The 26,305-nt window shown below is 48.8% G+C and overlaps 1 protein-coding gene and 1 pseudogene across 1 annotated transcript in view; one reads left to right on the plus strand and one right to left on the minus strand.

The window, feature by feature from the left end:
• Nucleotides 1–194: 194 nt before the first annotated feature.
• Nucleotides 195–26,305, plus strand: part of LOC144602518 (E3 ubiquitin-protein ligase TRIM39-like) — a 46,669-nt gene continuing 20,558 nt past the window's right edge. Inside the window, exon 1 of the mRNA XM_078415647.1 lies at nucleotides 195–290. Within this exon, the coding sequence (XP_078271773.1) occupies nucleotides 195–290 (96 nt within the window). The remainder of the gene's footprint in view (nucleotides 291–26,305) is intronic.
• LOC144603295 (U2 spliceosomal RNA) lies at nucleotides 12,312–12,407 on the minus strand (annotated as a pseudogene).

Raw genomic sequence — 26,305 nt, forward strand, 5'->3', positions numbered from 1 at the left:
CCTCCTCCTCCCCCTCCTTCTCCTCCCCGGCGCGCGCACGCGCATCCCGAAGGTGGGGGCTGCTGCTCGGGGCGCGCGCACGCGCATCCCGAAGGTGGGGGCCGCTGCTCGGGGCGCGCGCACGCGCACATCCCGCATGACGCGTCTGGGGGCGGCTGCCCAGAGGCGCGCACGCGCACATCCCGCATGACGCGATGCGGGCTGCTGCCCAGAGGCGGGCGCGCACGCGCACTTCGCCGAGCCGCCATGACGCAGCGGGCCGGGGCCGTCAACTGAAGAACGTCGTTGAGGTTTGTTTGTCCAGATCGTTCACGGTGAATAATCATCGGGGAAACCACCGATTATATTGAATTGTGGGCGTGTGTTTTTTGTTTAAACGTTTCATTAACGGCTTGAATGGTCGCTCGATGGCGGGCGGGCCTTTCACTGAAATGTGAGGAAGGATATTCTTGTTATTGAGGGCCGTGCAGCGTAGGTTCACCAGGTTAATCCCCAGAATGGCGGGACTGTCATATGTTGAAAGACTGGAGCGACTAGGCTTGTATACACTGGAATATAGAAGGATGAGAGGGGATCTTATCGAAACGTATAAGATTATTAAGGGGTTGGACACGTTAGAGGCAGGAAACATGTTCCCAATGTTGGGGGAGTCCAGAACAAGGGGCCACAGTTTGAATGGCTGTGCGGGCTCGAAGGGCCGAATGGCCTCCTCCTGCACCTATTGTCTTTCACTTTCTCCCACTATCGCTTAAAAAGACAGTAAGTACCAAGTCAGAGTGGCGTAGGAAAATAACTGCAGATGCTGGTACAAATCGAAGGTATCACAAAATGCTGGAGTAACTCAGCAGGTCAGGCAGCATCTAGGAGAGAGGGAATGGGTGATGTTTCGGGTCGAGATTCCCCACAAAGTTGGATAAAGAGCTTATTGTCCGGCACATCGACGGAGAACTATCGACTTGCAATCATTCTCTGTAACATGGGGTGCACTTTGTGTTTGAGGAGTTCACTATTTACACCCTTTGATAGTAAATAAAACTGAAATCTTGCAGGTTAAGCGCAGGGACATTAATAATAATAATAATGCATTTTATTTATATAGCGCTTTTCATATACTCAAAGACGCTTTACAGAGATTTAGAGAACATAGGGAAATGAATAAATAGATAAATAAGTAAACGAACAGAGAAAGGAGACAGAAGGTGAGGTGACCTTCAGTGATGTTTTGAATGTGGTGAGTGTGGAGGAGTCTCTAACGGTTTGAGGTAGTGAGTTCCATAGGGTGGGAGCAGCGATGGAGAAAGCCCTGTCCCCCCAGGATCTGAGTTTGGTCCGGATGTGGGGGGATAGGAGATTGGCAGCAGCAGAGCGGAGGGTGCAGGTGGGAGTGTGCCTGTGGAGGAGGTCGGTCAGGTAGGATGGGGCCAGGTTATGGAGGGCTTTGTAGGTTATGAGGAGGATTTTGTACTGGATTCTCTGGGGGATGGGGAGCCAGTGGAGTTTGTAAAGGACGGGGGTGATTTGGTCACGGATCGGGGTGTGGGTGAGTAGACGGGCAGCGGAGTTTTGAATGTATTGAAGTTTACTGATGATTTTTGAGGGTGCGCCATAGAGGAGGCTGTTGCAGTAGTCCAGACGGGAGGTGATGAAGGCGTGGATGAGGGTTTCTGCAGCTGTGGAGGAGAGGGATGGACGGAGACGGCCAATGTTTTTGAGGTGGAAGAAGGCTGTCTTTGTGATGTGTTTGATGTGTTTGTCGAAGGAGAGGGTTTGATCAAAGATGATTCCAAGATTCCGGATGTGAGGGGAGGTGGATACTGGGAGACCATCAATGTTGAGGATGAAGTTTTGGGTGGATTTGGTGAGCGTTTTTGGACCAATGATGATGATTTCAGATTTGTTGCAATTGAGTTTGAGAAAATTTGATTGAAGCCAAGATTTTATTTCAGTGATGCAGTTTGTCAGTGTAGAGTGTGTGGTGGGGGAGATTGACTTGGTGGAGATGAGGAGCTGGATATCATCGGCGAAGCAGTGGAAGTTGAGACCATGACGGCGGATTAATTGACCAAGGGGGAACAGGTAGAGGATGAAGAGGAGGGGGCCAAGGACTGAGCCTTGGGGGACACCTTGGGGGAGGGGAGCGGTGGGGGATTTACAGTTGTTAATGGAGATGAACTGGTGCCTGTCAGAGAGGTAAGATTTGAACCAGGATAGGGCTGTGCCGGTGATGTTAAGGGAGACATTGACACAACTGTCTTTGTTTGCTGCCACACACTGTGTTACATGTCTATGTTTTTCCTCTATCTGGGGAATATTTGAAGCTCAATAACATTATTCTTAATTTAAGCATCATGTTTGATTCTTACGCAAACTCCTGGCCACACCTATTGCATCGGTTTTGTAGCGTAATCTGATGGGGACTCTGCTACACCTCAGCTGTTGAAAATCTCCAAGTTTACGGATGACACGAAGCTGGGGGGCAGTGTTAGCTGTGAGGAGGATGCTAGGAGTCTGCAACGTGACTTGGATAGGTTAGGTGAGTGGGCAAATGCATGGCAGGTGCAGTATAATGTGGATAAATGTGAGGTTATCCACTTTGGTGGCAAGAACAGGAAAGCAGACTATTATCTGAATGATGGCCGATTAGGAGAAGTGGAGATGCAACGTGACCTGGGTGTCGTGGTGCACCAGTCATTGAAAGTAGGCCTGCAGGTGCACCAGGCAGTGAAGAAAGCGAATGGTATGTTGGCATTCATAGCGAGGGGATTTGAGTATAGGAGCAGGGAGGTTCTGCTGCAGTTGTACAGGGCATTGGTGAGACCACACCTGGAGTATTGCGTACAGATTTGGTCTCCTAATCTGAGGAAAGACATTCTTGCCATAGAGGGAGTACAGAGAAGGTTCACCAGATTGATTCCTGGAATGGCAGGACTTTCAAATGAAGAAAGACTGGATAGACTCGGCTTGTACTCGCTGGAATTTAGAAGATTGAGGGGGGATCTTATAGAAACTTACAAAATTCTTAAGGGGTTGGACAGGCTAGATGCAGGAAGATTGTTCCCGATGTTGGGGAAGTCCAGAACAAGGGGTCACAGTTTTAAGGATAAGGGGGAAGTCTTTTAGGACCGAGATGAGAAAGTTTTTTTTTCACATAGAGTGGTGAATCTGTGGAATTCTCTGCCGCAGAAGGTAGTTGAGGCCAGTTCATTGGCTATATTTAAGAGGGAGTTAGATGTGGCCCTTGTGGCTAAAGGGATCAGGGTGTATGGAGAGAAGGCAGGTACGGGATACTGAGTTGGATGATCATCCATGATCATATTGAATGGCTGTGCAGGCTCGAAGGGCCGAATGGCCTACTCCTGCACCTATTTTTTTTTTTTTATTAAAAAAAAATATATATTTTTTAAAAGAACCTATCTCCTGTTATTACTAGGCTTGATCTTTTGGATACTCTTCGGCCTGTTTTCTTCCACCCGATTCAATATCAAGCCTATTATGCCTATGCGTATTTATAAACAGTATGTTTCTGGTCTCGTGCCTCAATCCCTCCCCTTCCTTCCTTCCCAACCTCAGCCTCACGGACCTTATATTACCCCTAGTTCCTAAAACCCATTTCCATCACTCTCCCCCCCACCACCTTCCCCCTTCCCTCCTCCCCCCCGCCACCTTCCCCCTCCCCCCGCCACCTTCCCTCCCCCCTGGGGGCCAAGGCTGGGAGACTAAAGGCAGAGGCGAAAGGCCAGCTGTGCAACTCCAGACCCAGGGTGTGGATCCAAGGCTAGGCCCCGCCTTAGAGAGACCTCTAGGCCCAGGCTGCTGCGGATCATCTCCAGGCCCAGGCTGTGGATCCAAGGCTAGGCCCCGCCTTAGAGAGAACTCTAGGCCCAGGCTGCTACGGATCAACTCCAGGCCCAGGCTGTGGATCCAAGGCTAGGCCCTGCCGTAGAGAGAACACAAAGCCCAGGCTGCTGTGGATCAACTCCAGGCCCAGGCTGTGGATCCAAGGCTAGGCCCCGCCGTAGAGAGGATTCTAGGCCCAGGCGGCTGCGGATCAACTCCAGCCCAGGCTGCGGGTCCCGGGCTAATGCCTCCATTAAAGACTGTATCCTTTTCCAAAAACAGTCTCCACCATCTGCCTGTGGCGTACCTCATTGAGCTGGAAGGGAATTCTGTGCTGCATTTAATTCCTAACCCGAGCTTCGTTTAGTGGGAGTGTCTAGGACCAGAGGTCACAGCCTCAGAATCACCTCCGAGCCAGCACCGCCATTCAATATGATCATTGCTGATCATCTGAAATCAGGGTGAAAAAGTTTTTCCTCATCTCATTCCTCAATGGCCTAGCCCTTACTCTTAAACTGTGTGTGGCCCCTGGTTCCGGACTCGCCCAACATTGGGGAACATTTTTCCTGCATCTAGCCTGTCCAATCGCTTGAGAATTTTATACGTTTCTGTAATATCCCCTCTCATCCGTCTACATTGCAGTGAATACACAAGCCCAGGCGATCCATTCCTTCATCACAGTGTAAGAAAATAACTGCAGATGCTGGTACTAATCGAAGGTATTTATTTCACAAAATGCTGGAGTAACTCAGCGGGTCAGGCAGCATCTCAGGAGAGAAGGAATGGGTGACGTTTTGGGTCGAGACCCTTCTTCAGACTGATGCCAAGTCTGTAGAAGGGTCTCGACCCGAAACGTCACCCACTCCCTCTCTCCTGAGATGCTGCCTGACCCGCTGAGTTACTCCAGCATTTTGTGAAATACATTCCTTCATCAACCGTCAGTCCAGCCTGTTGAACTTAACTGGATAACACAGAGACAGGAGCCTGTCACTGTATGTCTGTCCACACACAACGATGAACCACCAATGGCCTTGGTTACATCAGGCCCAGGCTTACATGACCGGCAGCAGTGTTAAACAAATCTGTTTTATTATGTACAAAATGCATTTTACAAAATCATCACAAGCTGCACAAAAACGTGCAGAACAAACATCCACAGGATCAGTGACCAGACTTTGTATAAATTACAGGTTTCCAAAGAGCAACAATAGTCAATAGGTGCAGGAGGAGGCCATTCGGCCCTTCGAGCCAGCACCGCCATTCGCCGTGATCATGGTTGATCATTCTCAATCAGTACCCCGTTCCTGCCTTCTCCCCAGACCCCGACAGCACGGACAAAGTGTGAACTGTTCCATGTTCCACAAGGATCTTGTCGTAAACTGTGGGATCGGGGACCATGGACACATCTGGTCACATCTGCCACAGAGACGGCGCAGCAGCAAACCCGTTCCCCGACACCCAGACACGGGGTGCTCTGTCACCCCCCGCGTACAGCGGTCCCCACTCTGCAACTCTCCCGGTCCCACAACACCCTCTCCTCATCCCTGCGAGAGAGGGAGAGAGAGAGGGAGAGAGAGAGAGAGAGGGGAGAGAGAGGAGGAGAGGGAGAGAGAGAGGGGGAGAGAGAATGAGTCCTGTGTTAGTGACTGGGCATCGCGGCCCATCCATCCCGTTCACTGCCGGGGCAGCGTCACCGCACAATGTTAGACGGGAGAGAGGGGACAGGGAGAGGGGGGGGACAGAGAGGGAGGAGGGGGGAACAGATAGGGGGGGAGGAGACGGAGAGAGGGGGCAAGGGAAGGGAGACGGAGAGGGGGGAACGGGACGGAGAGAGGGGACCGGGATGGGACGGAGAGGGAGGGAAGGGGGACAGAGAGGGAGGAGGGGGGAACAGATAGGGGGGAGGAGACAGAGAGAGGGGGGAAGGGAAGGGAGACAGAGGGGGTCGGAGATGGCGGGAGGGGCGGTGAGGGTCGCGGACTTTTTTTTTTTTTTTAATCAAAAAATACTTTATTCAAGTAATAAATATCATTTACAAAACATCTTTTTTAAACAAACCCATCCGACATTTCCGGAGGTTACATATTCAATACAGGCATTTACTTAGACATTTACATACATTTACATACATATCCCTTATTTGGAGGGGCGTCTCTCTCAACCACACCCTGCCCCCCATGTCCAGCAGCGGAAGGACCCTAGACTGTGGTCCTCCCCCACAGGGCCTTGGCGTTGGCTGCACCGAGCTTCAGAGCATCCCTCAGCACGTACTCCTGCAGTCTGCAGTGGGCCAGTCGGCAACATTCCTTGACGGACAGCTCGCTCCGCTGGGAGGTCAACAAGGATCGGGCAGACCAAAGAGCGTCTTTCACCGAGTTGATGACCTTCCAGCAGCACTCGATGTCAGTCTCGGAATGCGTCCCTGGGAACAGTCCGTAGAGCACAGAGTCCTCTGTGACGGAGCTGCTCGGAATGAATCGTGACAGGGACCCCTGCAGACCTCTCCAGACTCTCCTGGCAAATCCACACTCTTTGAAGAGGTGGGCCACCGTTTCCTCTCCGTAGCAGCCGTCCCGAGGGCAGCGTGCGCTGGTAGTGAGGTTCCGGCGGTGCAGGAAGGATCTGACTGGGAGGGCTCCCCTCACCGCCAGCCAAGCCAGGTCTTGGTGCTTGTTGGTGAGTACTGGCGATGAGGCATTTTGCCAGACAAGCTGGGCTGTCTGTTCTGGGAACCACGCCACAGGATCCATGGAGTCATTCCCCTGCAGTGCCTGCAGGACATTCCGTGCTGACCACTGCCCGATGGACTTGTGGTCAAAGGTGTTGGTCCGGAAGAACCTGTCCACAAACGACAGATGGTTCGGCAATGTCCAGCTGACTGGCACATTTCGTGGCATCTGCGCCAGGCCCATCCTTCGCAACACCGGGGACAGGTAGAACCTCAGCAGGTAGTGGCATTTGGTGCCCACGTGCCTTGGCTCTATGCTCCGCCTGATGCAGCCACACACGAAAGTGGCCATCAGAATGAGGGCGACGTTGGGCACGTCTTTACCCCCGTTGTCTGCCGACTTGTGCATTGTGGCTCGTCGCACCCGGTCCATCGCCGACCCCCAGATGAAACGGAAGACGGCCCGGGTGATCCGACATTTTTTTTTATATCAAAAAATACTTTATTCAAGTAATAAATATCATTTACAAAACATCATTTTTAAACAAACCCATCCGACATTTCCGGAGGTTACATATTCAATACAGGCATTTACTTAGACATTTACATACATTTACATACATATCCCTTATTTGGAGGGGCGTCTCTCTCCACCACACCCTGCCCCCCATGTCCAGCAGCGGAAGGGCCCTAGACTGTGGTCCTCCCCCACAGGGCCTTGGCGTTGGCTGCACCGAGCTTCAGAGCGTCCCTCAGCACGTACTCCTGCAGTCTGCAGTGGGCCAGTCGGCAACATTCCTTGACGGACAGCTCGCTCCGCTGGGAGGTCAACAAGGATCGGGCAGACCAAAGAGCGTCTTTCACCGAGTTGATGACCTTCCAGCAGCACTCGATGTCAGTCTCGGAATGCGTCCCTGGGAACAGTCCGTAGAGCACAGAGTCCTCTGTGACGGAGCTGCTCGGAATGAATCGTGACAGGGACCCCTGCAGACCTCTCCAGACTCTCCTGGCAAATCCACACTCTTTGAAGAGGTGGGCCACCGTTTCCTCTCCGTAGCAGCCGTCCCGAGGGCAGCGTGCGCTGGTAGTGAGGTTCCGGCGGTGCAGGAAGGATCTGACTGGGAGGGCTCCCCTCACCGCCAGCCAAGCCAGGTCTTGGTGCTTGTTGGTGAGTACTGGCGATGAGGCATTTTGCCAGACAAGCTGGGCAGTCTGTTCTGGGAACCACGCCACAGGATCCATGGAGTCATTCCCCTGCAGTGCCTGCAGGACGTTCCGTGCTGACCACTGCCCGATGGACTTGTGGTCAAAGGTGTTGGTCCGGAAGAACCTGTCCACAAACGACAGATGGTTCGGCAATGTCCAGCTGTCTGGCACATTGCGTGGCATCTGCGCCAGGCCCATCCTTCGCAACACCGGGGACAGGTAGAACCTCAGCAGGTAGTGGCATTTGGTGCCCACGTGCCTTGGCTCTATGCTCCGCCTGATGCAGCCACACACGAAAGTGGCCATCAGAATGAGGGCGACGTTGGGCACGTCTTTACCCCCGTTGTCTACCGACTTGTGCATTGTGGCTCGTCGCACCCGGTCCATCGCCGACCCCCAGATGAAACGGAAGACGGCCCGGGTGATCCCCGTGGCGTAGGAGGGAGGGACGGGCCACACTTGCGCCAAGTACAGCAGCCCCGAGAGCACCTCACACCTGATGACCAGGTTTTTCCCCGTGATGGAGAGGGAGCGCTGCTTCCACAGCTCCAGCTTCTTCCCCACCTTGGCTATCCACTCCAGCCAATTTTTGTTACATGCCCCAGCCTTCCCAAACCAGATCCCCAGCACCTTCAGGAAGTCAGGCTTGATGGTGAAGGGGATGGAAGATCGGTCGGGCCAGTTGCCAAAGAGCATGGCCTCGCTCTTCCTGCGGTTTACCCTGGCCCCCGTGGCCAACTCAAACTGGTCGCAGACGCTGATCAGTCTGCGGACCGACCCTGGATCCGAGCAGAAGACGGCGACATCGTCCATGTACAGGGAGGCCTTGACCTGAGTGCCCCCACTGCCTGGCAGTGTCACTCCTCTTATGCTCGCATCCTTCCTGATGGATTCGGCAAAGGGTTCAATGCAACAGACGAACAAGACAGGGGAAAGAGGGCAACCCTGCCTGACTCCAGACCTGACGGGGAAGCTGTCTGATTCCCACCCATTAATTTGGACTGCACTACAGATATCAGAGTAGAGCAGTTGTATCCACTTCCTGATTCCCTCCCCAAAGCCCATTTTGGAGAGCACGTCCCTCATGTACGTGTGCGATATCCTGTCGAAGGCCTTCTCCTGGTCCAAGCTGACCAGGCAGGCATCCACCCGTCTGTCCTGCACGTAGGCAATGGTATCTCTCAGCAGCACCAGGCTGTCTGAGATTTTCCTGCCAGGTACAGCACAGGTTTGGTCCGGGTGGATCACCCGTCCCAGAGCAGACTTGACCCGGTTGGCGATGGCCTTAGACAGGATCTTGTAGTCTACATTCAACAATGTGATGGGTCTCCAATTCCTTAAGTCATTCATCTCCCCCTTCTGCTTGTAGATCAGGGTGATGTTGCCCTTCCTCATAGAGTCTGACATGCTGCCTGCTAGGAGTATATCGTTGTACACTTCCAGCAGGTCCGGGCCCACCCAGTCCCACAGAGCCGAGTACAACTCTGCCGGTAAGCCATCGCCTCCGGGAGTTTTACTCGAGTCAAAGGAACGGATGGAGCCAGTCAGCTCCTCCAGGGTCAGTGGTTGGTCCAGACTCTCCCGCTTGCTGTCGTCCAAGACTTCCGTGATGGAGGACAGGAAGTTCTGGGAGGCGGTGCTGTCTGTGGTCTTTACATCGTACAGATCCTTATAAAAGGATCTGCAGATCTTGAGCATGTCTGTCTGCGAGGATGTTACCGAGCCGTCCTCCTCCCTAAGGCTTTTGATCACAGAGCTCCCCCTGTGAACCTTATGGAAGAAGTAACGTGAGCACGTCTCATCCTGCTCAACATGGTGGACCCTGGACCGGAAGATGATCTTGGAGGATTCAGAGGTAAAGAGCCGAGCTTGCCGGCCCTTCAACTCTCTCAGTTCCTCCCTCACATCCACCCCTCTCCTCTGCAGAAGGAGTAGCTGCTGCAAATCTGTCTGGAGTTGACACAGTTCCCTCTTACCCTGTCTTGCTCTCTGAACACCTTTTGAGACGAAGAACTTCTTGATGTTCTCCTTTGTTGCCTCCCACCAGAGTGTCTGGGAGTCAAAGAGGGGCCTCACAGTTCTCCAACATGCGTAGTCCCTCTTTAGCTCCTTAACGTTCTCCGGGGTCAACAGCTCCACGTTTAGCTTCCACGTCCCTCTGCCCGCCTTCCGGTCCTCCTGTAGGTGACAGGTGGCCTGAAGGAGGCAGTGGTCAGAGAAGAACACCGGGGCGAGGTCGGTGTGTCTGACCGTGACGGCCCTCGATGTGAAGAGGAAGTCTATCCGGGACTGGGCTGAACCGTTTGGTCCTGACCAGGTGAACCGTGGCTGGACTCCGCCTGCAGGGTCACTGAAGGCGTCGCGCAGCTTTGCATCTTTGACCGTTTCCACCAGGAGTTTGGAGGTGCCGTCCAGTCTGTGGTTGGCACTGCCGGATCGTCCAGCCGCATCGATGATGCAGTTGAAGTCACCGGCCAGAACGAGCGGTCTAGACGTGGCCAGCAGCGGTGGGAGCTGCTGGAGGACGGCCACCCGCTCGCTCCACCTGGGTGAGGCATACACATTTATCAGCCGGAGCGGAGAACCACGGTACATTACATCCACCACCAAGAGACGACCCCCCACCACCTCCCTTACCTCAGTGATGGTGAAGCCCCCTCCCCGCAGCAAGATCCCCAGACCGGACGCACGACAATCATTTCCCCCCGACCATACCGACAGTCCGTGGGGCCACCATCGCGACCACCTCCGATAGCAGCGAAGGTGTGGCAGCCCGCACTCCTGTAAAAAAGTCACATCCGCCTTTACCTTGGCCAGGTACTGCAAGGCGGATACACATCGCACAGTGCTCTTCACACTGCGCACGTTTAAGGATGCCAGTTTCAGCTCCATTGTCCTTTATTGTCCCAGGCGATCCTCCCGCATGCCAATCATCTGGCTCAGTTCCTGCACATTTTTGTCGCACAGGTAGTGGTACAGGTTGGTGGCTTCCTCAGCACAGGGTGTATTTTCTGGCGAAGCCACTGCGCTGCTCCCAGTGTCCTGGAGCTGGGGCCCATTGGCCACTGCACTGCTCCCGGTCTCCCGGAGCTGGGGCCCATTGGCCACTGCACTGCTCCCGGTCTCCCGGAGCTGGGGCCCATTGGCCATTGTGCCGCTCCCGGTCTCCCGGAGCAGGGGCCCATTGGCCGTTGTGCCGCTCACGGTCTCCCGGAGCAGGGGCCCATTGGCCGTTGTGCCGCTCACGGTCTCCTGGGGCTGGGGCCCATTGGCCGTTGTGCCGCTCACGGTCTCCTGGGGCTGGGGCCCATTGGCACTGCTCCCAGTCTCCTGGGGCTGGGGGGCAACAGACACGTTCTTTCTCTTACCTTCCTCCTCCCCCGTTTCCTTCCTCTGCCTCTGCCTCCGTTGTCGGCTCCTCCCGGTCGTCTCATCCTCCGATGCGGAGAGGCTGCTGGCCTCGTCCTGGGAGAGGACTCTTTTTTGGGACTTGCTTGCCCCCTCCGCCTTTTTCTCCGTGCGCACAGCCTTCAATGTTTTCCTCGACTGTACCACCTTCCATTCCTCCTCTTCCTGTTCCCCCTCTTCCATCGACTCACCCTCGTGGGGAGGGGCCTGGGGTGCTCTGTCCTGCGGTTGGGGGATCCTGGTGGTCGCGTTGTCCTCGCCCCTGCTCTCCTTTCCTTTTTGGGCTTTTTCCGTGGTAGGAGGCGTCTCGTCCACCCTGGGGGTGCTGGCAGCGGCCCCTCTTATCGCCTGTGCATAAGTGCTTGCTCTTTTAGGGCAGGCCCTGTAAAGGTGGCCTGTCTCCCCACACAGGTTGCAGCTCTTACTCTCTTTACAATCCCTTGTCTCGTGGCCTTCTAACTTGCAGTTTCTGCAGACGACTGTCCTGCATTCTGCCGCCACGTGCCCAGGTTTGTTGCATTTCCTGCACACCCTGGGCTGCCCCGCGTACGTCATGTAGCCCCGGTTCCCTCCGATAGCGAACACCGAGGGAGGGTGGACAATGAATCCCTTCCCGTCCACCCTCAGCTTCACCTTTACCTGCCTCTTGCTCGTCCAGATCCCGAACAAGTCCTTTATATCCACGCAGTTCCCGGCCCCTTCGACGTAGCGCGCAAGGAAGGTGAGGACATCCACGACGGGCACATGTGGGTTAAACATGTGCACCGTGATCATCCGTTCCCTCTGGGTGGGGAGGGTGAAGAGCGGCTGCACCTTCAGGAGCGACAGCGGGGCTTCATCCCCCTTCTCCCGGAAGTCCTGCAGCAACTTCTGCCATCCCGCCGTGTTCTGGAAGGTAACGTCGAAGTATCCGTTACCTGGGAAGTCCTGGAGGCAGAAGATGTCCCCGGCCTTGAATCCACAAGCCTCCAGCAGCACCTTCTTGATGAAGAGATCCCTTGAGAAAGGGTTCCCCTCCTTGAGGTCCTTCACCGATACTCGCAGGGTATTCCGGATACCCTGCCCTCCAGCTCCACTTGCTACTGCCATCCCACCTGGATAAGGGTGTTAGGTTGGTTACCCAACCAGCATGGATCCACCCCTAAACCAGACACGTGCTCCTGACCTCCGCTCCTCGTCGATGATCTAATGCAAATACTGCTCTTATACTTACCCTGTTCTTATAAGAACATTAGATTGTGCCAGAACAGATACTACACTTGATCTTAGCCAAAAGGCCGACAGTGAGGGGAGAGGGGGGGGTGAGGGGGACACTCACGGCACAGTGTAGGGGTTGCTGCAGAGATAAGATGCCCAGACTCCCAGTACGGCTACGGCGAGGAGGATCACAGCGAGGAGGATCACGGTGAACAGGATCGCCCAATGACTCCTGGACCCTGGAGGAGACAGAGCCACACAGTGGTGAACCTGGAGATACGTTTATAGACAACAGGTGCAGGAAGAGGCCATTCGGCCCTTTGAGCCAGCAACGCCATTCAATGTGATCATGGCTGATCGTCCACAATCAGTACCCCGTTCCTGCCTTCTCCCCATATCCCCTGACTCCACTATCCTTAAGAGCTCTATCCAGCTCTCTCTTGAATGCATTCAGAGAATTGGCCTCCACTGCCTTCTGAGGCAGAGAATTCCACAGATTCACAACTTTCTGAGTGAGAATGTTTTTCCTCATCTCCATTCTAAATGGCCTACCCCTTATTCTTAAACTGCGGCCCTTTGTTCTGGACTCCCCCAACATTGGGAACATGTTTCCTGCCGCTAACGTGTCCAACCCCTTAATAATCTTATATTTTTCGATAAGATCCCCTCTTGAAAAGTCCGGGAGCAGAGCAAGGACGCCCGTTGGCTGAGCAGTAAAGTAAGTGCTAATCACAGTTGAACAGGCAGTTTAAAAAGAGCGCCAAAAGGAAGTAGTAGTCAATTTGAAAAGTCCGGGAGCAGAGCAAGGACGCCCGTTGGCTGAGCAGTAAAGTAAGTGCTAATCACAGTTGAACAGGCAGTTTAAAAAGAGCGCCAAAAGGAAGTAGTAGTCAATTTGAAAAGTCCGGGAGCAGAGCAAGGACGCCCGTTGGCTGAGCAGTAAAGTAAGTGCTAATCACAGTTGAACAGGCAGTTTAAAAAGAGCGCCAAAAGGAAGTAGTAGTCAATTTGAAAAGTCCGGGAGCAGAGCAAGGACGCCCGTTGGCTGAGCAGTAAAGTAAGTGCTAATCACAGTTGAACAGGCAGTTTAAAAAGAGCGCCAAAAGGAAGTAGTAGTCAATTTGAAAAGTCCGGGAGCAGAGCAAGGACGCCCGTTGGCTGAGCAGTAAAGTAAGTGCTAATCACAGTTGAACAGGCAGTTTAAGTGAGAAGTCAGGTAAATTGGACAATCAGGCAATTTAAATTGGTGATATAAGCAAGGCTCACAAAAGGGTGCAGCCCTGTTCAGGTGCAGCCCAGTGAGGGAAGTGCGAGTCTTTGGCTGCGAGTCTTCGGCGAGGAGGCTGAGGTGAGGAGGATACCATTGTTTTAAGCCAGAGCTGGTTATAGGCACAAGGTGATGGCGGAAAAGTTGGTGCAGTGTGTTTCCTGCAGGATGTGGGAAGACGGGGACGTCGTGGGAGCTTCTGGGAGCTACACCTGCAAGAACTGTGTCCAGGTGCAGCTCCTGAAGGGACGTGTGGTGGAGTTGGAGAGGCAGTTGAATGACCTCAGGGCCATCCGGGAATGCGAGAGTTTCCTCGACAGGACCTATTGTGAGGCTGTCACGCCAAGGGTCCAGGTCGAGCGAAGGTGGGAGACTGTTTCCGGGGGGAGTGGACGTGGACTACAGGAGACCCCAGTGGCTGTGCCTATTGCAAATAGGTATACCCTCTTGGGAACTGTCGGGGCAGAAGACGTTTCCAGTCCGAGTGGCGGACCTGTTGGCAAGGATACTCGACAGGGGAGACCGAAGTCTGGAAGAGCCGTAGTGGTCGGTGACTCCATAGTCCGAGGGACGGACAGAAGATTCTGTGGCAGCAGGAGGGACTTGAGGATGGTCTGTTGCCTCCCTGGTGCCAGGGTTCAACACATCACAGACCGGCTTCAGAAAATCCTAGCGAGGGAAGGCGATCAACCTGAAGTCGTTGTGCACGTGGGCACGAATGACGTCGGGCGGAAGAGGAAGGAGGTGCTACAGCGGGAGTTTAGAGAGTTGGGAAAAACGCTGAGAAGTAGGACGTCGAAGGTAGTTATCTCTGGACTGCTACCGGTACCTCGTGCTGGTGAGGCCAGGAACAGAGAGATAGAGGGTATGAATTTATGGCTGAGGGACTGGTGCAGAGAGCAGGGATTTAGATTTCTGGACCACTGGGATCTCTTCTGGGCTAGGGGTGACTTGTACAAAAGGGACGGGTTGCATCTTAACAGCAGGGGGACAAACATTGTGGCAGGCAGGTTTGCTAGTGTGACACCTGTGGCTTTAAACTAAGTAGTGGGGGGGAGGGGTTAACAAATTGTGAATATGAAGATGAGGTAAAAGGGAATACAGGAGATATTGCAAAAGACTCTCGGAAGAATGGGAACAGAAGTTCTAGAGCGGAAAAGAAATTAAGGGCAGGGCCAATTGTGAACGATGTGAGAGGGGAGGTAAATACAGAAGTTAAAGTGTTGTACTTAAATGCGCGTAGTATAAAAAATAAAGTGGATGAGCTTGAGGCTCAGTTAGTCATGGGCAAGTATGATGTTGTAGGGATCACTGAGACATGGCTACAAGAGGACCAGGGCTGGGAACTGAATATTCAGGGGTACACAACGTATAGAAAAGACAGACAGGTGGGCAGAGGGGGTGGGGTTGCTCTGATGGTAAGGAATGATATTCATTCCCTTGCAAGGGGTGACATAGAATCAGGAGATGTTGAATCAGTATGGATAGAAATGAGAAATTGTAAGGGTAAAAAGACCCTAATGGGAGTTATCTATAGGCCCCCAAACAGTAGCCTCGACTTAGGGTGCAAGTTAAATCAGGAGATAAAATTGGCGTGTCAAAAATGTAATGCTACGGTGGTTATGGGAGATTTCAACATGCAGGTAGACTGGGAAAATCAGGTTGGAAATGGACCCCAGGAAAGAGAGTTTGTAGAGTGCCTTCGAGATGGATTCTTAGAACAGCTTGTACTGGAGCCTACCAGGGAGAAGGCAATTCTGGATTTAGTGTTGTGTAATGATCCTGATCTGATAAGGGGACTAGAGGTAAAAGAGCCATTAGGAGGCAGTGATCACAACATGATAAGTTTTACTCTGCAAATGGAAAGGCAGAAGGGAAAATCGGAAGTGTCGGTATTACAGTATAGCAAAGGGGATTACAGAGGCATGAGGCGGGAGCTGGCCAAAATTGATTGGAAGGAGGCCCTAGCAGGGAAGACGGTAGAACAGCAATGGCAGGTATTCCTGGGAATAATGCAGAGGTTGCAGGATCAATTTATTCCAAAGAGGTGGAAAGACTCCAAGGGGAGTAAGAGACACCTGTGGCTGACAAGGGAAGTCAGGGACAGCATAAAAATTAAGGAGAGGAAGTATAACATAGCAAAGAAGAGTGGGAAGACAGAGGATTGGGACTCTTTTAAAGAGCAACAAAAGTTAACTAAAAAGGCAATACGAGGAGAAAAGATGAGGAACGAGGGTAAACTAGCCAATAATATAAAGGAGGATAGCAAAAGTTTTTTTAGGTACGTGAAGAGGAAAAAAATAGTCAAGGCAAATGTGGGTCCCTTGAAGACAGAAGCAGGGGAATTTATTATGGGGAACAAAGAAATGGCAGACGAGTTAAACCGTTACTTTGGATCTGTCTTCACTGAGGAAGATACACACAATCTCCCAAATGTTCTAGGGGCTGGAGAACCTAGGGTGATGGAGGAACTGAAGGAAATCCACATTAGGCAGGAAATGGTTTTGGGTAGACTGATGGGACTGAAGGCTGATAAATCCCCAGGGCCTGATGGTCTGCATCCCAGAGTACTTAAGGAGGTGGCTCTAGAAATAGTGGAAGCATTGGAGATCATTTTTCAATGTTCTATAGATTCAGGATCAGTTCCTGTGGATTGGAGAATAGCAAATGTTATCCCACTTTTTAAGAAAGGAGGGAGAGAGAAAACGGGTAATTATAGACCAGTTAGTCTGACATCAGTGGTGGGAAAAATGCTGGAGTCAATTATAAAAGACGAAATTGCTGAGCATTTGGATAGCAGTAACGGGATCGTTCCGAGTCAGCATGGATTTACGAAGGGGAAATCATGCTTGACAAATCTACTGGAATTTTTTGAGGATGTAACTAGGAAAATTGACAAGGGAGAGTCAGTGGATGTGGTGTACCTCGACTTTCAGAAAGCCTTCGACAAGGTCCCACATAGGAGATTAGTGGGCAAAATTAGGGCACATGGTATTGGGGTTAGGGTACTGACATGGATAGAAAATTGGTTAACAGACAGAAAGCAAAGAGTGGGGATAAATGGGTCCCTTTCGGAATGGCAGGCAGTGACCAGTGGGGTACCGCAAGGTTCGGTGCTGTGACCCCAGCTATTTACGATATACATTAATGACTTAGACGAAGGGATTAAAAGTACCATTAGCAAATTTGCAGATGATACTAAGTTGGGGGGTAGTGTGAATTGTGAGGAAGATGCAATAAGGCTGCAGGGTGACCTGGACAGGTTGTGTGAGTGGGCGGATACATGGCAGATGCAGTTTAATGTAGATAAGTGTGAGGTTATTCACTTTGGAAGTAAGAATAGAAAGGCAGATTATTATCTGAATGGTGTCAAGTTAGGAGGAGGGGGAGTTCAACGAGATCTGGGTGTCCTAGTGCATCAGTCAATGAAAGGAAGCATGCAGGTTCAGCAGGCAGTGAAGAAAGCCAATGGAATGTTGGCCTTCGTAACAAGAGGAGTTGAGTATAGGAGCAAAGAGGTCCTTCTACAGTTGTACCGGGCCCTGGTGAGACCGCACCTGGAGTACTGTGTGCAGTTTTGGTCTCCAAATTTGAGGAAGGATATTCTTGCTATGGAGGGCGTGCAGCGTAGGTTCACTAGATTAATTCCCGGAATGGCGGGGACTGTCGTATGTTGAAAGGCTGGAGCGATTGGGCTTGTATACACTGGAATTTAGAAGGATGAGGGGGGATCTTATTGAAACATATAAGATAATTAGGGGATTGGACACATTAGAGGCAGATAACATGTTCCCAATGTTGGGGGAGTCCAGAACAAGGGGCCACAGTTTGAGAATAAGGGGTAGGCCATTTAGAACGGAGATGAGGAAGAACTTTTTCAGTCAGAGGGTGGTGAAGGTGTGGAATTCTCTGCCTCAGAAGGCAGTGGAGGCCAGTTCGTTGGATGCTTTCAAGAGAGAGCTGGATAGAGCTCTTAAGGATAGCGGAGTGAGGGGGTATGGGGAGAAGGCAGGAACGGGGTACTGATTGATAGTGATCAGCCATGATCGCATTGAATGGCGGTGCTGGCTCGAAGGGCTGAATGGCCTACTCCTGCACCTATTGTCTATTGTCTATTGTCTATTGTCATCCTTCTAAATTCCAAAGTATACAAACCTAGCCGCTCCAGTCTTTCAACATATGACATCTATAAATGACAGTCCCGCCATTCCGGGAATTAACCGCAGAGGATCTTACCTGGTCTACCAACACCATCACCACAGTAAAGAAGGCACAGCAGAGACTCCACTTCCTGAGGATCCTCAGGAAAACCAACCTGCAGGAGAAGCTCATGTTGTCCTTCTATCGCTGCTCCATCGAGAGTGTGCTGGCATACTGTATAACCACATGGTATGCCAGCTGCTCAGAAAAGGACAGGAAGGCCCTTCAGAGGGTCATCACGACGGCCCAGAAGATCATCGGCTGCTCACTGCCCTCCCTGGAGCACCTGTTCAGCCTACGCTGCCTCAGTAGAGCAGGCAAAATAATAAAAGATCCATCCCACCCCGGCCACCGTCTGTTTGTTCATCTGCCCTCTGGTCGACGTTTCAGGTCGATCAAATCCCGAACAAACAGACTTAAGAACAGTTTTTACCCCAGGGCCATACGAGAACTGAACACTACCTTTGCACTAGGCAACACCGTTAAAAAATCTTGTACTTAATATAATTGTATTTATTTGTTTTTGCATTTATTGCATATATGTTTGTACGCACCGTCAGGATTGGCTATTTTTTAATTTCGTTGTACTCGTTGCAATGACAATAAATGAATATTATTATTATTATTATTATTATAAACCTACGCTGCACGCCCTCAACAGCAAGAATACCCTTCCTCTAATTTGGAGACCAAAACTGCACACAGTACTACAGGTGCGGTCTCACTAGGGCTGTGTACAACTGCAGAAGGACCTCTTTGCTCCTATACTCAACTCCTCTTGTTATGAAGGCCAACATTCCATTGGCTTTCTTCACTGCCTGCCGTACCTGCATGCTTCCTTTCAGTGACTGATGCACTAGGACACCCAGATCTCGTTGTACTTCCCCTTTTCCTAACTTGACACCATTTAGATAATAATCTGCCTCCAAAGTGGATAAGCTCACACTTATCCACATTAAACTGCATCTGCCATGTATCTGCCCACTCACACAACCTGTCCAAGTCACCCTGCAACCTCATAGCATCCTCCTCACAGCTCACAATACCACCCAGCTTTGTATCATCTGCAAATTTGCTAATGGTACTTTTAATCCCTTCATCCAAGTCATTAATGTATATATATATATTTTAAAAAAATTTTTTAATTTGTTTTTATTTTTTACAGAACTTTTTAGAAAACAAACCCTCCCCCCTTCCCCCCACCCCCCTTATACTAACCCCAAATAAGAAAAAGGAAGAAAAGAAAAAAAGATTAAAGACTGCCTGGTTGTTGGGGGTCCTGCACACGCCCCATGGAATTCCAAACAGAATAAACTGTATATGTATGGGCTTGTACTCGCTGGAATTTAGAAGACTGAGGGGGGATCTTATAGAAACATATAAAATTATTAAGGGGTTGGAGAGGCTAGATGCGGGAAGATTGTTCCCGATGTTGGGGGAGTCCAGAACCAGGGGTCACAGCTTAAGGATAAGGGGGAAGTCTTTTAGGACCGAGATGAGAAAACATTTCTTCACACAGAGAGAGGTGAGTCTGTAGAATTCTCTGCCACAGAAGGTAGTCAAGGCCAGTTCATTGGCTATATTTAAGAGGGAGTTAGATGTGGCCCTTTTTGCTAAAGGGATCAGGGGGTATAGAGATAAGGCAGGTACAGGCTACTGAGCTGAATGATCAGCCATGATCATATTGAATGGCGGTGCAGGCTCGAAGGGCCGAATGGCCTACTCCTGCACCTATTTTCTATGTTTCTATCTCTCCCAAAGAACCATTGTGAATATGAACATTTCTTCTATATATATAGGCCCCTCTTTTGTAGATAAGGACACCAGATATTTTTAAAAGTATCATATTTGTTCCTTAAATTATAAGTCATTTTTTCAAGTGGGATACAGTTAGAAATTTCATTATTCCAAAGGTCCATACTTAAATAGGAATCAGATTTCCAAGTAACTGCGATAGTTTTTTTGGCTACTGCTAATGCAATTTTTATAAATTCTTTCTGATATTTATTCATTTTAAGTTGTGGTCTTATTCCTTCAACATCACCCAATAACAAAAATCTTGGGTTGTATGGAAGTTGTATTCCGATAATCTGTTCTAAAAAACTTCTTAAGTTTGTCCAAAAAGGTTGTATTTTTGAACAGGACCAAGTAAAATGAAAAAAAGTACCAATTTCTTGATTGCACCGAAAACATTGGTCAGATAAACTTGAATTTATTCTCTTTAATTTTTGTGGTGTGATATATAATTGATGCAGAAAGTTATATTGTACTAGTCTAAACCGAACATTTATTGTATTTTTCATACTGTCAAGGCATAGTTTTGACCAATTTGTTCCATCAATATTAATATTCAAATCCGTTTCCCATTTTCGCCTTGATATATGAATTCCTTGTTTAGGAGCCTTTTTTTGAATTAGATTATATATAATAGAAGTTAAAAAAATTATTTGTCCTTTTTGAATTAGGTTTTCAATTTCCTTAGATTTCGGCAATAACATTGTTTGACCCAATTTATCTTTTAAATAAGCTCTTAATTGAAAGTAACAGAAAAGAGAATTATTTGATATATGATATTTATTTTTCAATTGTTCAAATGACATCAATATACCTTTTTCAAAGCAATCACCTATATATCTAATCCCTTTTTGATGCCACCTATATAGAAGCTGGTTATCCATTGTAAAAGGTATCAATCTATCCTGAATCAAAGTTATCTTTCCTAATAAAGATTTTTTTGTTTCATCCTCAAAATTTACCTTATTCCATAATCCGATCAAGTATTTTAATAATGGAGATTCTTTCAGTCCTCGTATCAATTTAGGTTCCCATTTATATATAAAGTCTTTTGGTATATTTTCTCCTATTTTGTCTAGTTCTATTCTTATCCATGCCGGGTTTTTTTCTTCAAAAAGAGATGCAATAAACCTCAGTTGGTTTGCTTTATAATAATTCTTAAAGTTCGGAAGTTGTAATCCTCCTGAATCAAACTTCCATGTCAATTTTTCCAACGATATTCTTGACATCTTACCTTTCCAGAGAAATTTCCGCACATATTTATTTAACTCTTGAAAAAACTTCTGTGGTACTTGTATTGGTAATGTTTGGAATAAATATTGTAACTTCGGAAATATATTCATTTTAACGGCATTAACTCTTCCTATTAATGTTATTGGTAATGTCATCCATTTATCAAGGTCTTCTTTTATTTTTCTTAGTAATAATAAATAATTTAATTTATATAAATTCTTCATATCATTATCAATTCTTATACCTAAATACTTTATACCAATTAATGGTCATCTAAATTGGGTTAGTAATCGACATTGAGTGTAATCTCCTTTAGTAAGGGGTAAAATTTCACTTTTATCCCAATTTATTTTATAACCTGATATTCTTCCATATTCTTCTAATCTAAAAGATAGTTTGCGCAACGAATCTAATGGTTTTGTTAAGTATATCAAAACATCATCTGCAAATAAATTCATCTTAAATTCTTCCTGACTGACTTTAAAACCCTTAATATCTGGGTCAGTTCTAATTAGTTCAGCTAACGGTTCTATCGCCAGGACAAATAAGGCAGGTGATAAGGGGCATCCTTGTCTAGTTGACCTTTGTAATTGAAACGGTGTTGAAATTTGGCCATTTGTCCCTACTTTAGCTTTGGGATTCACATTTAGAGTTTTAATCCAGTTTATAAAAGTTGTTCCTAACCCATATTTTTCCAATACTTTATATAAAAAATCCCACTCTAACCTATCAAATGCTTTTTCTGCATCCAGAGCTACTGCTACACTTATTTCATTCCTCTTTTGTGCCAAATGCATTATACTAAGTAACCTAGTTACATTATCTGCAGAATGTCTATTTTTAATAAATCCAGTTTGATCCATATGTACTAATTTTGGTAAATACTTAGACAATCTATTAGATAAAATTTTTGCTACTATTTTATAATCTGTATTCAACAAAGATATAGGTCTATATGATGTTGGTTTTAAAGGGTCCCTATCTTTTTTTGGTATTACTGTTAAAATCGCTGTCGTAAAAGACTCTGGGAGGTTATGTGTTCTTTACGCCTGCTGTATTACCTCCATAAAAGGAGGAATTAATAATTCTTTAAATTTTTTATAAAATTCTGGTGGGAACCCATCTTCTCCTGGGGATTTATTACTCTGTAGTGATATTAAAACTTCTTTGACCTCTTTTAATGAAAAAGGCATATCTAATCCCATCTGTTCTTCTAAATTTAATTTAGGAAGGTTTATTTGTGCTAAAAAAAAATCTATCTCATTAGTATCTTTTTGTGATTCTGACTGGTATAATTCAGAATAATTTTTTTTAAAGGTTTCATTAATTTCTAAAGGTTTATAAGTAATTTTATTTGTATTTATTCTAATGGCGTTAATCGTTCTCGAAGACTGTTCGGCTTTCAACTGCCAGGCAAGGACCTTATGTGATCTCTCTCCTAACTCATAGTACCTCTGTTTAGTTCTCATAATTGCTTTTTCTGTTCGGTATGTCTGTAATGTATTATATTGTAACTTTTTATTGATAAGTTGTCTTCGTTTCTCTTCCGTTACATACCTTTGAGATTCTTTTTCTAATTTTGTAATTTCTTTCTCCAATTGCTCTACTTTGGCCATATATTCTTTCTTAATTTTGGAAGTGTAACTTATTATCTGTCCTCTCAAATATGCTTTCATTGCATCCCATAGAACAAATTTATCATCAACTGAGTTGGAATTTGTATCTAAAAAAAATTGAATATGTCTTCTCATAAACTCACAAAAATCTTCTCGATTTAATAATGTTGAATTAAATCTCCATCTATAAGTCATTTCCTCTTTATCCATCATTACCATTGACATTGTTAAAGGGGAGTGATCTGATAATATTCTTGCTTTATATTCAACATTTTTCACTCTGTCCTGTATGTTTGTTGATAATAAAAAGAGATCAATCCTCGAGTAAGTTTTATGTCTATATGAGTAAAAAGAATAATCTCTTTCTCTTGGGTTAAGTCTTCTCCATATATCGGTGAGATTGAAATCTTTCATCAATGACAAAGTTAATTTTGCTATTTTCGTTTTTGTAACTGTCCTAACTGATCTATCTAAAACTGGGTCTAAACAAAAATTAAAGTCTCCACCTATTAGTATTTTATCGTGAGCATCGGCCAGATTCAAAAAAGTTTCTTGTATAAATTTTATATCATTTTCATTTGGTGCATAAATATTCATCAAGGTCCATAATTCCGAAAAGAGTTGGCAATGTATAATCACATATCTTCCCGCAGGATCAATAATTGTATTTTGTATTTTAATTGGTATTGTTTTATTGATCAAAATTGCAACTCCCCTCGCTTTTGAATTAAATGAAGCTGCAATAATCGTTCCCACCCAGTCTCTTTTTAATTTCTGATGTTCTATCTCTGTTAAATGAGTTTCCTGCAAGAAAGCTATATCTATCTTCATTTTTTTAATATATGTTAAAATTCTTGTTTTTTTTTTACTGGCCCATTTAAGCCATTAACATTAAAACTCAAAAAGTTCAGTAATTTAGCCATTATTCTTAACAGAATTACTCCAATCTATAACATTACTTAACACCTCGTTTCTCATGGTTTTTTGGGGAGTTTCCTTAAAATTCACCATGTTGCTGTACACCCCCCCCCCCCCCCCCCAACATCCAGGCTAAAAGAAAAAAAAGAAAAAAAAGAAAAAGAAATAATAAAAAATAAAAATAATAACCCCTTACTAATGCTGTTTATAAAAAAGAAAACAGCATTACCTCCCTCCATTTTACGGGTCATGGCACACGCCATGAATACACACATGAATCCCGCAGTCATCAATTGGTGGTTCTCCAGCCCCCCCGAACTAACATAACTTTTTCTCCCAATCATTATTCATTAAATCTTTACATTTCATATCCTTTATCTTCTCTCCATTCATATCCGTTTCAATCCATGTCTCATTCTCGTTCATCTTATATCTGGGGAGCCTTTGGAAGTTTTAAAGCAAATTCCTCAGCTTCCTGGTAATCAGTAAAAAAATTGTTTCCTTCTCTTTCTAAAAAAAATTTCAGTGGGGATATGGGGAGAAGGCAAGCACAGGTTGATGATTGTGAATGATCAGCCATGATCACAATGAATGTTGGTGCTGGCTCGAAGGGCCAAATGGCCTCCTCCTGCACCTATTTTCTGTTTGTATCCTGCGCTCCATGGAATAGAGACCCAGCCTACTCAACCTCTCCCAATAGCTCACACCCTCTAGTCCTGGCAACATCATAGAAACATAGAATGTAGGTGCAGGAGGAGGCCATTCTGCCCTTCGAGCCAGCACCGCCATTCATTGTGAATCCTTGTAAATCTTTTCTGAACCCTTTCAAGCTTGAGAATATCTTTCCTATAACATGGTGCCCCGAACTGAACACAATTGCGGTCTCACCAACGTCTTACACAACTGCAACATGACCTCCCAATTTCTATACTCAGTACTCTGACTGATGAAGGCCAATGTGCCAAAAGCCTTTTTGACCACCTTATCTATCTGCGACTCGACCTTCAAGGAACCATGCACCTGTACTCCTGGATCCCTACACTATACAACACTCCTTGTTTCTTGTATATTTAATAAATAAAATAAAATAAAGTTTTTTTTAAAATTAAAGGGCGCAGCAGTAGAGTTGCTGCCACACAGCGAATGCAGCGCCGGAGACCCGGGTTCCATCCCGACTACGGGCGCTGTCTGTACGGAGTTTGTACGTTCTCCCCGTGACCTGCGTGGGTTTTCTCCTAGATCTTCAGTTTCCTCCCACACTCCAAAGACGTGCAGGTTTGTAGGTTAATTGGCTTGGTAAATGTAAAAGTTGTCCGCACTGGGTATAGGATCGTGTGCGGGGATCGCTGGGCGGCGCGGATCCGGTGGGCCGAAAGGGCCTGTTTCCGCGCTGTATCTCTAAACTAAACTAAACTCCCCAGAGGCCGACCATTCACTGTGGAGGTGGACAGAGGAGAGTGGGGACAAGTCGTGGGGCAGAGGCAATGGGGGAAGGGGATGGAGGGGTGACATTCGGGGGTCAGTGAGGGGAGAGAGGAGAGTGGGGGGGGGGCGGTGGCATTTGGGCGGACGCTTGTGGAGGTTACGGGTGGGGGGGTGGGGTGCCCACACTGACCGCTGGCTGGAGTGACATTGACCGGTGCCCACACTGACCGCTGGCAGGAGTGACCGGTGCCCACACTGACCGCTGGCAGGAGTGACCGGTGCCCACACTGGCCGGAGTGACCGGTCGGTGCCCACACTGACCATGGCTGGAGTGACCAGTGCCCACACTGACGGCCGGCTGGAGTGACCAGTGCCCACTGTCCGGAGTGAGTGGTGCCTAACGGAAGTGGCGGCGCCTAACGGCTGCGGCTCGCTGTTCGTCTTTTTTCCTTTTTTTTTTGTTGTGTGTCGGTGTTGGGATGGTTTTTTTTTTTTTTTGGTTGTGTATGTGTGGGGGGTGGTGGTGTGGGTGGAGGTGGTGGTGGAAACCTTTCTCTTTTAGGTCTCTTCCTCACGGCGCGGGTTGTGGCTCGGCCGCGGGGCCTTCCATCGCCCGGTGCGGCTCGGCCGCTGGACTTAACATCGCCCGGCGCTGCTCGGCCACTGGACTTAACAGTGCCCGGTCCGGCTTGGCCGCTGGACTTAACAGTGCCCGGTGCGGCTCGGCCGCGGGGCCTTCCATCGCCCGGTGCGGCTTGGCCGCGGGGCCTAACATCGCTGGTGCGGCTCGACCGCGGGGCCTAACATCGCTGGTGCAGATCGGCCACGGGGCCTAACATCGCTGGTGCGGCTCCGCCGCGGGGCCTTCCATCGCCCGGTGCGGCTCGGCCGCGGGGCCTAACATCGCTGGTGCGGCTCGGCCGCTGGACTTAACAGTGCCCGGTGCGGCTTGGCCGCGGGGCCTAACATCGCGGGTGCGGCTCGACCGCGGGGCCTAACATCGCTGGTGCAGATCGGCCGCGGGGCCTAACATCGCTGGTGCGGCTCCGCCGCGGGGCCTTCCATCGCCCGGTGCGGCTCGGCCGCGGGGCCTAACATCGCTGGTGCGGCTTGGCCGCTGGACTTAACATCGCCCGGTGCGGCTTGGCCGCGGGGCCTTGCATCGCCCGGTGTGGCTCGGCCGCGGGGCCTAACATCGCCCGGTGCGGCTCGGCCGCGGGACTTAGCTGCGCACGGCTCGGTCGCGGGGCCTTCCATCGCCCGGTTCGGCCGCGAGACGTCTCAGCGCCCGGTGCGACTCGGCCGCGGGGACTTCCATCCCCTTGCGGGGACTGTGCGGGTCGGTCGGGGAACGAGCTGTCTGTCCGTGGGCGGGGGTTGAAGAGAGTGGAAATTTTGTTGCCTCCATCACAGTGAGGGGGTGTTTGGAGTCACTGTGATGGACGGTTGTGTTGGGGTCATGTGTCTTGTGTTCTTTTTTGTGTGTGACTACTATGTAGTTTCGTTCGGTACCTTGGTACCGAATGACAAATAAAG

This window comes from Rhinoraja longicauda, chromosome 19 (assembly GCF_053455715.1).
Source record: "Rhinoraja longicauda isolate Sanriku21f chromosome 19, sRhiLon1.1, whole genome shotgun sequence".
Lineage (NCBI taxonomy): Eukaryota > Metazoa > Chordata > Chondrichthyes > Rajiformes > Arhynchobatidae > Rhinoraja > Rhinoraja longicauda.